Below are 15,196 nucleotides of genomic sequence, written 5' to 3'. Positions count from 1 at the left end.
CTATGTTTGAGTATAGACATACAAATATTTTCAATTCAACATTTTAAAAGCATCAATTTTGAATAAATCCCATACATTTAGACTAGCGATAATCCTTAATTTCTAAAATCTCGAGGTAGTAATATTAGGTTAATTGGGTCAATACGTATAAAATAAAATATTTTGTTAACTCACAAATTCACGACCATAAGGACACAATTAAAACATACCTGTAAAAGAAATACGAAAATAATTACTTAAAAATATAAATGACTTAACTTTAATGACTATAAAGACGATTTTATGGTAATACTTTAATATTAAAGGAATAATAGTAACATAATTTCTGTTACAGAAATAGTTATTACGATCGAAATCAACTTATTTCAAACTTTCTAACTGTCTCCACGAGGGAGAGCCATTTGCTTTAGAATCATATTATTACAAATTGAATTTAATGTGCATTTCGACGTATGAATTCGACGTATTTATAAATGAGTTTCTTCATAATCGATGGCTTTCGTTAGTGGTGGTAATTAAAGTGATCCTTTAAAGACTTCAGATTATAAAATCTAATATATGGTTCAGCCATATAATAAAGCCTCACCATAAGTCTATGATTGGCTATAGAACGTGTATTACCATTGGTTCGAGCTCTGTTTGGCTGAAAATGACAGAATTGTCTCATTGAGTTAGTCGCTAATGTTATCACTGTTAGCAATCAATTTGCATTCTCATTGTCATAACAAACCAAATTAAACCGTGGAATAAATCAAAGTTTGTCCGGTTGATGACCAAATAATGTTTTCTTGCTTGCAGAGACTTTTTAAAGTTACAAATTAAAAAAAACGTGGATGTTGTATATGGATGTGTTTCATTGTACATGTTCTGTGTGTGTAAGTAGCTGTGATATACTGATCACATTTACTTATTTTTAAAGTGAATAATAAATAGTTTAAGTGTTTAAATCAAAGCTAAGCATACCCCTTGTGTCAAGGTTTGACGAAAAATAAACTCACGATCTACAAATGTACCGCTTAGGAAATAACACGCTAGACAAATAATTTGAAAGAAAAAATTTATTATTTATTTTGAATAAAGATTATTATTATTATAATAATAATTATTATTATTATTAGGCAAACATGTTAGTTTTTACAGATGCTCGCCTAATACTCTAGAAATAATAACTATTTTTTATATAGTTCTCGTAATAAATTTAATTAATACTTTTTGATTTTTTTCATAACTTTTCTACCAAAGTTTTTCATTGTTTTTACAAATGGATACAAGGTAGAAACGGGTTGCGGTAACTATAATAGTAGAATTCTATACGGGTCGAGCTAGTTTATTAAAATCACGAATAAGATGTAATTATAAAACCCGTATTAAAATAAACTCTATAAATTATATTGACGTTTAAATATTGGTTAAAAGTACATTCCATAAAAATGTGATGATGAATAATATATAAAGTTAATTTTTAAAGGTAAATAAACCAAATTATTTTATGTAACACAAACCAAGTATTACAAAATTAAATAATAGTTGGATTAATCCATTTATTAACATGTTGTCTCAGGTAGTTCCTTGTGGATTTTGGTAATTTTATATATTTTCAAATATTGATAAGATATACAACCAGCTTCAAGGATTGTTTTTATCTATTTTAAATCTTTGGGGAGTGGAAAGGTGGAACGAGAAAGTGAAAATGAATAATAGAAATTTTTCAAATATACTTAAGTGGGATATCAAATAAAAGAGTATGACGTGTACATTGCAAAACATAGTTTTTAATTTTACTTTTACCAAGTTAAAAAGTATTCTTAAATGTATCTACATATTCAGTATCTTGATAAACAGTTGTAGGTATATATATCTAGATAGATTTTAGTGCAAGTATCTCTATCTATATCTAGATAAATTTTAGAAGTATCTATGACAGCACTGCTCTTAATATAATCATTGTATCGGTATCTCCTGGAACGATTTAAGTATTCCAGCAAACTAGTTTTTAAGAAATGCATAACGTTGTTTGGTAACCAAATTTTTATACTCACGATGCCCAGATTGATTCATGATATTTACTAACAGTTAAAAACTATAATAAAAACGAATATAAAGTTATGCATTAGTTAACATTGGACAAACTGACGCCATACTGTCTGTTTACATAATGATGGAAAAAACAAATAAACATCACCATCATACAATATTTGTTTTCTAACAGAGTGTGTTCTAAGTAGTAAAAGTATATATTCAATTGTTTTAAAATGGATACTTTTGCTTTAAAAAAACGAACCTGTACATGACTAGAGCATCCATACTTATGAAACAAAATATAGGCCTCAACAACTCTTTAGAGCGGCAATTTTTAATGTTAACAGAAATAATTTCTTGAAAAGGTCTTTTTTTAAATTTTATATGTCGACTCTAGTGATATGGTTGAAGCGTAACCAATTTCGTACGTTCCATAGCGATAGGGTAGCAGGTTTGATTCTCGCCGTCCGAACAAAAATTTATTTAATTAATAGTTACGATGGGCTGGTGCAGTGCATGATATATGCATGAAATAGGTGTATGGAATGGGCTTTATGGTTTTATTGTGCCCCTCGTGGAACACTTGTATAACGTTACTTAACCTAACCTAACCTAACCTTAATTTTATAAACCGGCCATCTTAAATGTGTCAAATCAGCAAATAAACATTTGAAGTACGATAACTGGTTAAATAGGATAACATAAAACGTGTGTGTTTTATAAGTAGGATTTGCAATTTTAATTTAAAATTGTAGCCAAACATTCCCATTCTTAACAATTCATTCCTAAAAAGTTTTTCTTTGCCTCAACATATCCACTTTCGCGTTCCATACATGTAATTATTCTTTTACAAAATTCTTTGAATGTACTCCTACATATCTCGGGAGTGATTTCTTAAACATTTTCTCTTATTCTCTGCTCTAAATCCTCTACATCTCTGAACGACCATTAACATTTCTATCGAATTTATTAAATTTATGGACAGCATGTACATCCGATGTCAAGAGTGTGAATCTGAATGTTAATGTCTTCGAAATCAGGAATTTTCAAGAATAACTTTTTTCGTAAACATTATACCAAACAAATTTTCCATATGGAGCCAACTTAAGTAGACATGCACGACACGCTGTTTAAGTCATACTTGCCTATGGGAAACCATTTCGTTTTACGTTTTTAGCGGAATATTATGAATTTTTGACTCCCTGGGTAGTTTTAGAGTCGTCTTTGGATCTCACTATATTTTGGCAGAAATTTCATATAAAGTTCGTACACCAATTGTATTATTTATTACGTTTTGTTTATTTGAGTTTCGAATTAATGGAAAAAGACTGAATTCCAAATTCCATACAATGAAAAGGATTGAGGCTATAAACAAATATCACTTTAGATTGGTTCACTGTTTTTTATTTCAAATGTATGTTTTCTATACAATACTAAATTTTTTTAATACAACATGTATTTAGAATAGAAATAGTAGTTAGTAGATATAATATATAAACGCCAAAGGTTACTAAAAGTTTTTATGTAATATTCGAGTGAGTTGTACTATTTAACTTTATAAAATTCTATGTCCAAGTATACAAAGGCCACTAGCAGCAAGTCATGCCAGAAATTAAAATAATGTGGGTTGTGAAGCATATTGATGAAATACTTGATATGACATGTGCATTTTTAAAGCGCAAAGTCTTCGAAGATTTTTGATTTCTCTAGCTCTATGATTTTTTCAGAATTATGATTTTCTGGCTGATCGATTTTAGAAGCAAATGTATCTTTATCCTTATGCTGAGGTTACACTAACAACAATGTAAATATCCTTTGTGTTTATTATTGTTACACCGAAAATTTTAACTGTGCCCAAAAAATAAGGTGACATTGTATTTATTTTGAAAATTCTTTATTCATTCTTCCAAATCAAGTTCATCCTCAAGTAATGCCCTCCCGATGCAATGCACTTATGCCAACGGATTTTCCAACTTTCGAAACATTGGTTGTAGTCTCTTTCCGGGATTGCCTTCAGTTCCGTCTTCGCTGCGGCTTGAATCTCTTCTATTGGTCTTTTGAGCTTGCTGAACAGCCAGAAGTCGCGTCGCAGATCAGGTGAATACGGTAGTTGCGGAACGACATGGGTTGAGTTTTTGACGAAATGATCACGAATTATGAGTGCAGTATGGGATGGTGCATTATCGTGGAGTAAAAACCATGAATTGTCTTTTCACAATTTCGGCCTTTTTAGGCGGATAGCGTTACGCAATTGACGCATAACGTTCAAATAATATTCCTTGTTGATTGTTTGGTCGGGCGGAAGGAATTCATAATGCACAACAAACGCGCGTATTTTAAATTCCAATGTCACATTATTTTTTGGACTCAGTATGTATATAGTGCAAACGTTCTGTTAGTATGTACAACCACGAATGAGATAGACAGGTTTATTTCCTACATATCGCTGGCTTATAATGAAAACCTCGTATCTCAACCAAAATGCACGATTTTTTGGAATATAATTTTCGGTTAGAAATACGATATTTTCTTACCAATAACAATGAAAGAGAAAAAGTGCAAAAAAATTTCTTGCCGTAAGATATGTTTTTCTTGAAACAAGAAATTTTCGATTTTCTATATATATTTATAGCCTTTATTCTATGAATTATTTTAAATTTATTCAATAAATAAATAAACACTATATAAAAATTATAAACTATATTACTCGATTTATTAAATTTAAAAATTAAACTATCACAGTAATTCATTAGGATGGCCAAAACTTGACTACTCCAGAATAAATATTTTGGTTAATATAGCCGAAAAGAAGGTGATTAGTTTGCATAAATGGAAGTTCAGAAAAATAATAGTTTGTAGACAGAGTACCCACAGTATCTCCCCTCGAATTTTTTAAAGGAAATCAATCCTTAAATTTCAGGGTTGCATTTTATTCGTCATTAATATTGGCTATTTTATTTTAAAATATGCATAGTAGAATTTATAATAAAAATGATCAAAAACGATCGGAATTTCCGGAAGATTATACCGACTTTGATAACCGATATAAACTCATTTGATAGTTGAATCAATTAATCGACCGTTAACCATAAAAAACAAAATGTAGCTTCTTGAGTTTGAACCCATTACCTTTAAATTCGAACCATGAAATCTGTTCCCGAAGTAAAATCAAATATCGTATTTATCAAACAAATCTTTTTCAAAGGTTATTGCGCTTTTTTGAAGCCTATAAAATATCTAATATTCAAAATTTTGAAAATGCTTTAAAATTGAATAAGCCGATCAATTTTATCTCGGTCCGAAGGAGGAAGCTAAAATATTCTGTCCACATCTTTGATTCTCCATTAACCGGACTTCGATTTAAGGTTTATTGATAATTTAAATTTTATTGACATAAATATGGATAAATTTTAGATACGCCATATTTACAATTCGAAGCAGGTTTACCAACCATATAAATTGGTTTATTATTTACATTACCAATTTTCCAATAATTACAAAACAATATTGCTTTCATTACTTGACAATTCTCATCGCTTTCGTCATCATAAAATCGAACAATTCCACAGCCAACTTGATTTGTATTCGCCCATATTAATTGCGTAAAATGTAAATAAGTTGAAGAGTCATGGTAATCAAAAAACGAGTAAACTAAATCGATTGATATAAAATCAATTTCATTATACCAATTATCCACAAAATCTGATACTCTTAGGTAATCTTTATTTTTTGATGTGTACGTAACACTTTCACCAACATTTTGACCATATTCATCACCGGTTAATAATTTACGACAAGTATCATGCTGAAATTCACATTGATTTGCTGAACATTGTGCGATTTTGGCTAACTCATTATTCCATTTCAATTCACGCATATTGGATGCACTTGGTAAATTATATTCACCTTTACCACTAGCAATTTTACTACGTAGCTCATTATGACGTTTCAATATTAATCGTTTTTCTGCTTCAGTTAATGGCGTTTGTTTTATTTCGCTGCACTCATTTACCGTAGGACATTTAGGTCCATATTCACACATCACATGATCTTCACATAATCGGCAATAATTTTCTTGACCAATCGTAATTTTCAATAATATTATTATTAATGTAATTATTGTTATTGCCATTATGTAAAAACAAATTAATTTTGCATGCGCTTATTTGCGAAGTCAAGTAATTGAAATAAAAATTTATGAAACGTGTATCTTGAACAATTAAGTTATGGCTTAGCAATATTGAATGTACATGCGATTTTTTAACCGACTTCAAACAAAAAAGGACGAGGTCCAATTCGACTGTATTTTTATGTGTGTTACGTCAGAATTTTTGACTGGGTGAACTTTCATTTTGGTCCAGTTTTTACAACGGCATTCCTGAGAAAACCATAAGAGTCTTAAATTTAGTAAGTGTACTTCAGATTCACTAAAAATCACAGAATAAAAAAAACTTTTAACAAGAAGAAAACTGACTTCAAAAGAAAAACTTTTCCAAAACAAATTCATATGCACTAAAAAGTAAAAAAATAACGATAATATAATGTAGTTAAAATTATTGTTATTTTTGGAGTCGCTGTCAGTCAAGTCGATTTTCTATTTGTTTAAAGTTTTTTTTCGATATGTTTAATGTGTGTCAAGTTGAACCCCCTTATGCTTATAGTTAATATATACTTATGGCATCCACCATTAGTAATATTAATTCTCAAAAATATTTTGATACTTTATTAAATTAATGTAAGCACGTGAAATATATCAACTGAAAAATTTTCGATCTCCTAACTACTAAAAGAAAATATAAAAAAGTTTTTCTTCTCAATTTTATGAAGCTCATAGTTAAGAACGAATTTAAGTCGGTAAAATCGTTTTCTTCATGATGAAGTAATTCTACAAACTGGAGAGCAAAATTTTCATCGAATTTTTAGGAATTTTGTTAATATTGTTATGCTTTTGTTGTTAATTCTCCTTAACAAAACCATAAACTTTTTTCTATGCAATTTTTTCTATGTAATTTTGTGCCAATAATTACGACAATCGGATTTATTTTAGCAGATTGTTTGTCTACTTTAATGCATGAAGTTTATCAAATTTTAAGTCAGTTTATCAAATTTTAATTTTCAGTCGTGTAAAGCTGGTATCTGAAGAACCATAATTTAGAAAAAAACGTGTATTCGAATTATTTTAAGAGTCTTCTTATTCTTAGTTTAGATGGTAATCTGATATTGTTTTCACCAAATTTTCATTTCGGAGGAAATCTTTCGAAAAAAATTTGCATTTTCCATTTCATTAATATTTACTTATTAATGTAATTTTGACAAAAAAAAAAAAATCGAAATTCGAATAATCATAAGGTCGGTAATAATAAAATAAAATAAGTATTTGTTCATATTTATTATTTAAAAAGTAAAAATATAATTGCCTTAATACAACTGATGCCTGCTGAACAAAATTATAGCTTTAACACGATCAAGTTATTAAAACGTGCTACATAAAATTTAAAATTAAAAAAAAATACTGTTAACCTCCAAAATGCTTTGCTAGTTTAAATTAATATTAAATAATGCACGTTGCTAACCATAACGTTAAGAAAACTTTGTAAGAAAAAAATCATTTCGATGGAGTAGGTAAGTCCCTTTCTCATCAATAAATACAGTTCTAGAAATGTGTGTGTGGTTGTGGCTTAATTATACTTAGCCTTAAAACTTTAACTTGACGAATACCTGTTTATTGTCTATAGCGAATTCCCGAAGAAAATGGAGCTATTGCTTTTGTACTGATGATGAAATTTTGAGATCGATTCTACCTACAAGATGTCAAAGGCATGCATGTGCGCAAACTTCCAAATTTTCAAAAAAAAAAGAAAATTTTTGTATTTTTTTATCAGTTTTAAACTACCTTTGCGATTTTTTATCTAGACGCTTAATTTTCGAAATAAAAATTCTTGAAAAATAAAAAATGCAATATTCGATTTTAAGAAAAATTTAAAGATTTTTTCAATCCTTGATGAAATTCACTTGGCTAACGCAGATCCTGTACTACCAATTTTTTTTAAACTCTATTATGAAGATACTTCAATTTACAAAAGCTAAGTCGAAAAGCACGTTTCCTACAGTCACAGTATTGTTAAGGACTAAAGTAAATTAGTATTTATGGGTGATAGAATTGATCACATTGACGTCGTTTAGATAAGAACGAAGTAACAGACTCCACCTACATTATAAGGATATATGCTGATTAAAAGAACACACCTTGTATATAATAAATTAAATTAGTTCAATAAACACTTCGAAATATAAAGTCAATAATATAATTTTGTATTTCTTTCAAATGATTGCACCTCTTCTTAGCATTTTATATCTACTCAAAAGTAATGAATTTCGGAGAAATCAATTAAGAAAGAGTAGATCACGGTTGTTACATCAAATAGTTCATTCATAAATAACAAATATTTGAAATAATTAAAAGTAAGTTAAATAATTTCTATTAACTATGCAATTTATTTCCAATTATTTTGAAATTATTGGAATTTTATAATTTAACAAAGTTTTGTACAATATATGTATATCAGAAAATAACATAAATCGTTCTTCATATTAAATGTTAGTAGAGGTAAGTTGTCTAGTACATATCGTGATGATTTATTTTTCGAAGTAGTGATGAACTTCTAGCATTAAAAATTCGGATTCAATCGTAAATTTGGCGGGGTCGTTAATGTCTGTCTGAAAAATTGCCAGTTCTAATTTGCGCGGACATTTAAAGAAAATTTTAGCAAATTTTTAATGCGACGGCGAGTTATTTCATTCTCTCGATTGTCTTGAATAAGAAAGCAAAAAACTGCATAAATTACGCTTTTAATTTTTTTAATTTCATTTCTATCATCAGATTGGCCAAGCATTCTTTATCCAGCAAATGGTATAAAGCAAAATAATTATTATGCCAAGACTTTTCTAATCCCAAATTATTAAAAGTGAAGGCAAGGATGTTTGTTTGTTTGTTTGCTTGTTTGTTTGTTTATGTGTATCGGTCAGACCCAACTTGAAGTTGTATACATTCAATACCAATCACACACAGTAACACATACCACACACCACACAGTACACATTCCCTCTTTGTTATATACATAAGAACATCCATAAAAACTCTTCTTACTTCAGATATTTTTTATGTCTAAGGACAATCGTTATAATCATTAATATTAATTACACCATATTTAATATAAGTAATTACTAAATGACATTGATAGGTACATACATATTAAATACTTATAATAATTAGCACAAACAATACCGCAGTTAAATAGACATTACGTAGATAAAATAAAAAATTTACTTCCGTTCAGAGCGTAATTTATTTAAATTGCAGTTAGTAAACCTACGCGTGCTGATAATAAGGTAACTGATAAGAATTGCACTGAGAGTTAGTAACCGACATACTTACGGCATTTTAACAAACTATTTATGATCGTCAATTATTTTCTTATCCTTGCCATACAGGCAATGGGGATTTTAGGATCAGTGCCGGAGTCATTGGGAATGATTTGCTAAAGTCGTTATACAGGGTTAGATAGAGCATTATTGACTGTACATTTTAAAATTATTTTCATAATATAACCTACCGGGTGACCGGAAACGCGGAATGCAACAAAGTTTTTCTAAATAGAACACCCTGTTTATTATTTCATTTTCAGATTCAACGATCAAAATGAAGGTGTTTTTGATTAAGCTTTCCTTCACTTTAACTTCACAGTTTTCGAAATATTCAGTATGTTCTGAAATTATAGTAACAATTTTAACGTTTAATTTCTCAAAGCTAATAACTAATTGATTGAGTTTCTTGTTCCAACTGTGAATAATTGAATTACTTACATAGGTTGTCCTAAACTTTTGACTAAAGAATTGGCAGTTTTTATAAGTTGTTTAACTTAAACACAACACATAATTTACGTCAACAGCAAATGTAAATTGTAATTGTTAAATATAAAATAAATATAAAATGCCACCATTTGTCCTATAGCTGACTGTGAACGTTTAAAAACTGTGTAAACTAAAAAACAGGCTTTATTATGCTTAAAAGTGGATAGTATAATTTTAATTGTAATGTAGCATTAAAGGTGTAGAGTGGTCGATATCTGCCAAATCAGCAAACTTAAAGAATGAATGTAGAGAGTATCCTACTCTCTAAACATTAGAACTAAAATTATTATACACTTTTTAACGTATTTTTTAACGTATTTACGTGTTTTATAGTTTATCTATAACTTTACTTTATTTCTGCCTGACATAGTTTAAACACGCATCAATTGAATTACAAAGCTATAAATCAATTATTATCTGTATCTGTGTCTGTTAAGCTTGACTCTGATGATCTATATCCGTTTTCGCAGATCTACAAATTTGCTGACCCAAGCCATCACTAATTGTTACTTACCCTCAATATTTTCATCCACTTTATAGTTGGGTAAGAAGCAATTTTATTGGCCACTTACATATAGCTAAAATTTAAAAATAAGATTTTCGGGTCAAAAGTAACATATTTTATAAAAGTAACAATACACTTGTATAAAACACAGTTTTTCGTTATAAATGTTTAAGTTTATTTATTAAATAAGCGTAGGCCTTAAGTTAATATTAAAAATTAAAAATACAATAAAAATTACTTTGTTGGATTTCTTACATTTACCATCATCATTCAAAATTGTAGGTTGCAAAGGGTGGCTTTACAAATCACGTAATCTTTGGATTTTCTTAAACTTGCTTGGAAAAATTCTTAAGCGTTCAAGATTCAGCCTTCTTAAGCCTTCAGAAAAGTCAATACACTTCTGGAAAGTATGACCGATATTCAAAATAATGTGTCCTTCAATATTTTAAAATTCAAGAAGGGCTTGAACAATCGAATTTCCTAATACTATAATACCATGAGAAAAGACTATTTTTCAAATAACTATAAGAATAACCAAGATAAAAGCCACAAAAGATTTGTTTGTAGCTCTTTCTAGCAAAATATATATATGCAAACATTATACCCATATTAGACATGAGACATGATCAAATACTATGTCTCATCTCACTATTAGCTATCATAATTAGTAGTCTAAAATGCTTATATAATCCGTATTTCTTGACCGATTTGTATATTAATTTCACTTTTTGTCACCTCTTTTACAGTATTTTCAAATTTAGTCAACAAATGCGAAAAAATTTAATGCATATTCCCTATTCGCAAAGCATTCTTCTGTGAAATGTAATTTGGTGTGGGGTATACAAACTATTTGCCGAATTTAAAGTAAAGTGTATTAGAGCAACGCAAGAGCATCAGTACTCGGCAAAAATTCTACAGTCCTTACTCTTGGCACATAATTATTTTGTTGGCCACTTTCCTATACTACCGGCTTGCATAAGCCCTGATAATGACGCGATTTGCCATGGGGACATTTAGACGCTGGTTTACCAGTCTGATACACAGGACGAAATTCATAGTTACCCGACGGAAAATAATTACAATATGTTTGATGTGCCCACCAGTCATCAACATCTTGAAACAGGACAGCTGCACAACCAACTACCGTCGTATTACCCCAAATTAATTGGGAATAATGCCCATATCCATTATCTTCTTCAAATACAAAATTATCAATATATTTTGTTGGAAAAATTTCGACTTCCTCAAACCAACCTATTACTGGTTCCTCATAGTCTAAGTCTGTGGGTGGATTTGGTGAATACCATACGCCATAAATATTTTGTCCAAATTCCCCACGGTTAGCTAGAGAACAACGATAATGATCAAAATCACATTCATTTGCAAAACATTGTGCCATATTTGCTAGCTCATCATCCCAAACGAATTCCATCATATCAGCAGCGCTTGGTTGACCTTCTTGTTGACCTAATGCGACTTTACTACGTAGTTCGTTGTGTGTTTGGAGTAGAGTAGCTTTTTGGCTTTCGGTTAGTGGTATGTCAATTACATTTCGGCATAATGATTTTGGCTGACAAAGTGGATCGTCTAAACACTTGGTAGTATGGCAATTATAACAAGCATATTCTAATTCTTTCTCAGCAGTCGAGAAATAAGATAAGGAAACAGTTGCTATAATTAATACGATAATTTCCCAATTCATTAACATTTTTGGACAATGTTATGTTACGGAAATTGTGTAATTAAAATGTAAAGCCAATAATTTTAAAATCTTCTGCCTTGTATGCTTAATCTGAAAAAAAGTAATGCACATATTAAATGTGCAAAAATTTTGTTCTGTCTTTTTGTGCTGTGCTACAATGTGCCGTCGAGTATTTGGAAAATTCGGAAAAATAGAGAAGTAGCGACCAAAGAGTAGATTTTTCGCCAGCAGGGTGATAAAAAAATATCGGACTAAATTGTGCTAAGATTGTGATAGGATTGTGCTACAATTTGCTATCGGGAAAATTGGTAAATTCTGAAAAATACAAGGATGGAAGCCCAAAATTTTTTTTGTCAGAAGGGTAATTTCGTTTTTTCGCAAATAAAAAGTGGAAATTCAGAAAAATGTGAAATAGCAGCCAAAATTTTTAAGAATCCAATCTAATGTTAAATTTAGGAGTCCTTTTAGAATAATGATTGAAAGTGGTTCTAAGCCCAAAAAAAAAATTATGCTTGCATTGAAAGTGACGATTATTGCTTCTTTTTTTTTTTGTTCTTTAGGTTATATTTCATGTATGGCGGCCATATGTGACATTGTTTTAATCAAAATAAGTAATTCTTGATGGTTAAAAATTTCGAAAATTTTTACTTACCGAGTTACTTAAAGTTTTCGTACATGAGTATTTTATTCGTTAAATATTTTTGTTACATAACTTCACATTTGAATAAACCAAAAAATTTACACAAAATGATATGTAATGGTGTGTATGCCTCGTAATTTATTTTGTTAAATGACTTTTAATTGCTTTTTATTGTTCAGATAAGAAAGTGTTTACTTTTTTTAAATTTTAAATATATCTATTTTTATACATAAAAAGCGATGCACGGAATCCGGAAAATTATTTCGTGGTGTTCGAAAAAGATCATTAGCCGTCAAGGTTAAATAAACGTTGATAGAGATTTGTGAAAACTGAAAAATGTAGGTCAAGTAAAAAATGACAACCGATTCTAATAGACAGAGTCAATCTATCGTTTGTGTGGTCCATTATGAGTTACCGAGAAAGAAAACTTTTTCTGGCATAAAATGTACTTGATTTTAGTTAAGTCTGTCCTAAGGTTTAGTTTCTGCAAAGACAAAAACTGCATATTAAACATGTATTATTTTGGAAAACAAAGCCTTAGTGCTAAGTTAATAAAGAAGACGAAGTGTGGGGTGTAAAAATAAAGTACGAATTTGGAAAAACTTATTGTGGAGATCCGCTTTGTAAAAAAATTATATTTGAAAAACTATAATGAAGCAGAGCGACGATTGCAAAATGTGATCTTGAAAACAATTGTGATTCAAAAATTTTTGAATGAAAAACTTAAAAGAAAAATTAGTCAAGCTGAAACAATGCATCCCATTTAAGAAACACAAATTTAACCATGAAATAATGTATAATTTAGTAATGAAAAAAAGTCTCTTCTATAATACTTTATCGGTAGCAATATTTCCTCCTTTTTTGTTGAGTCATATATAATGACATCCTGAAAAAAATTTGCGAAACATGAAAGTTATTTTGCATGAAAGTCGTTTGAGTCTGTGTATTTTATGATTCTTTATGATATTCCAATTCTAATACTATTAATAACACTTAAAATATACTATCAGGGTCAATTTTAAACATGGTTATAATTTGAAATGACCGCAATAATTAAAAGATGCCTTTACACTAAACCATAAGTTTGAAAGCAGATTAAACGCAAAAAAAGACATCAAATATTATATTATTCTTAACTAGCGACCCGTCCCGGCTTCGCACGGGTGCAATGCTGATACTAAATACACTACAGAAAAACTGTGAACGTTGTATATAAAAACATAGCGGCCCGCTCTGGCTTCGCACGGGTATAGAATATATAGCCTATGTGCAATGTATGCGGAAAAAATGTAATTATTTACGACATCACATTAGAAACCTCAAAAATAGCAGTACTTCTGCACTATTTAATGGATGTTATTATACATATAAACCTTCCTCCTGAATCACTCTATCTATTGAAAAAAACCGCATCAAAATCCGTTGCGTAGTTTCAAAAATTTAAGCATACAAAGGGACATAGGGACAGAGAAAGCGACTTTGTTTTATACTATGTAGTGATTACGCAAACAAGATTTTGGTAGGTAAAGTTGATCTGTAGTTGGAAAGTGCGTAGTTTAATAAAATATTTTAAAAAAGAATTTGCGTGTCACAACTGTGTCAAAAAAATTTTTTTTAGACAATTTTAAATATTTGCGCAAACGGCTCACATTGGAAGTTTTTCTTTATCTTAATGTTTGCCATTGGTTGAAAGGTTTAAATATTTTTCAAGGTAAATCTGAGTTTGGTAAGATTAAGTATATTACGGCAAATAACAATTCATGGACGTCACGTTTTAAGTTATAAAAATGTAACTAATCTCATGATGTAAAAAATGACCAGAACATATTTTCAAAGCTATAGTTCCGGAGCTCGTTAGCATGTGATAACGACGGCATACGTGTGATAACGCATTAACAATTCTGTTATCGTAATTTTATAAGTAGAATGATCATTTTAACGTCGTCCAGAAAATTTTTCATGTGTTTTGTTTTTTTTTTTTATTCAAAAACAAAGAAAATAATAACAAAAAAAATTCATTTTGTCTCTTAGTCGACTAAACAGGACTAAGCACGATATTTGTATACCCTGTTTATATGTAATATATATCAAGGTGTACTAAGTTTAGTCCCAAGTTTGTATCACTTAAAAATATTGATGCTACAAACAAAATTTTGGTATAGGTGTTCTTAAAATCATCTAAAGAGTCCATTTATAGGTGTTCTTAAAATCATCTAAAGAGTCCATTTTCCATTGCCTGTCTGTCCGTGTGTTAACATGATTACTCCAAAACAAAAAGAGATATCAAGTAAAAATTTTTATAGCGTGCGCAGAACGTAGAAAGTAAGGTAAAATAAGTCAATTGGGGCTGGAGTCCGCAGGACCCGTATTGTAAACCGTTAGAGATAGAACAATACTTTACATTTACAAAATGTTCCTT

At 29.7% G+C, this 15,196-nt stretch overlaps 3 protein-coding genes across 13 annotated transcripts in view; all 3 read right to left on the bottom strand.

Moving 5' to 3' along the window:
- Positions 1 to 15,196, bottom strand: part of LOC123294299 (collagen alpha chain CG42342) — a 635,738-nt gene that overhangs the window by 266,424 nt on the left and 354,118 nt on the right. The window lies entirely within an intron of this gene.
- Positions 4,947 to 6,130, bottom strand: LOC123294314 (scoloptoxin SSD976-like). The gene has a single exon (XM_044875464.1). The coding sequence runs from the start codon at positions 6,059 to 6,061 to the stop codon at positions 5,405 to 5,407; it is 657 nt and encodes a 218-aa protein (XP_044731399.1). The 5' UTR covers positions 6,062 to 6,130; the 3' UTR covers positions 4,947 to 5,404.
- LOC123294311 (scoloptoxin SSD976-like) lies at positions 10,639 to 12,863 on the bottom strand. The gene is made up of 2 exons (XM_044875460.1): positions 12,790 to 12,863; positions 10,639 to 12,227 (listed from the first exon to the last, which is right to left on the bottom strand). Exon 2 carries the CDS (start codon positions 12,141 to 12,143, stop codon positions 11,394 to 11,396), a length of 750 nt encoding a protein of 249 aa, XP_044731395.1. The 5' UTR covers positions 12,144 to 12,227; positions 12,790 to 12,863; the 3' UTR covers positions 10,639 to 11,393.

Source organism: Chrysoperla carnea, chromosome 2, assembly GCF_905475395.1.
Source record: "Chrysoperla carnea chromosome 2, inChrCarn1.1, whole genome shotgun sequence".
Taxonomy (NCBI): Eukaryota; Metazoa; Arthropoda; class Insecta; order Neuroptera; family Chrysopidae; genus Chrysoperla; species Chrysoperla carnea.
Note: the sequence above shows the minus strand (reverse complement) of the source record. Positions and strands in the feature narration are given on the sequence as shown.

Bases quoted from the DNA above. Each gene is read 5' to 3' on its own strand.
- LOC123294314 (XM_044875464.1), bottom strand. From the start codon at position 6,061: ATGTGTGAATATGGACCTAAATGTCCTACGGTAAATGAGTGCAGCGAA.
- LOC123294311 (XM_044875460.1), bottom strand. From the start codon at position 12,143: ATGTTAATGAATTGGGAAATTATCGTATTAATTATAGCAACTGTTTCC.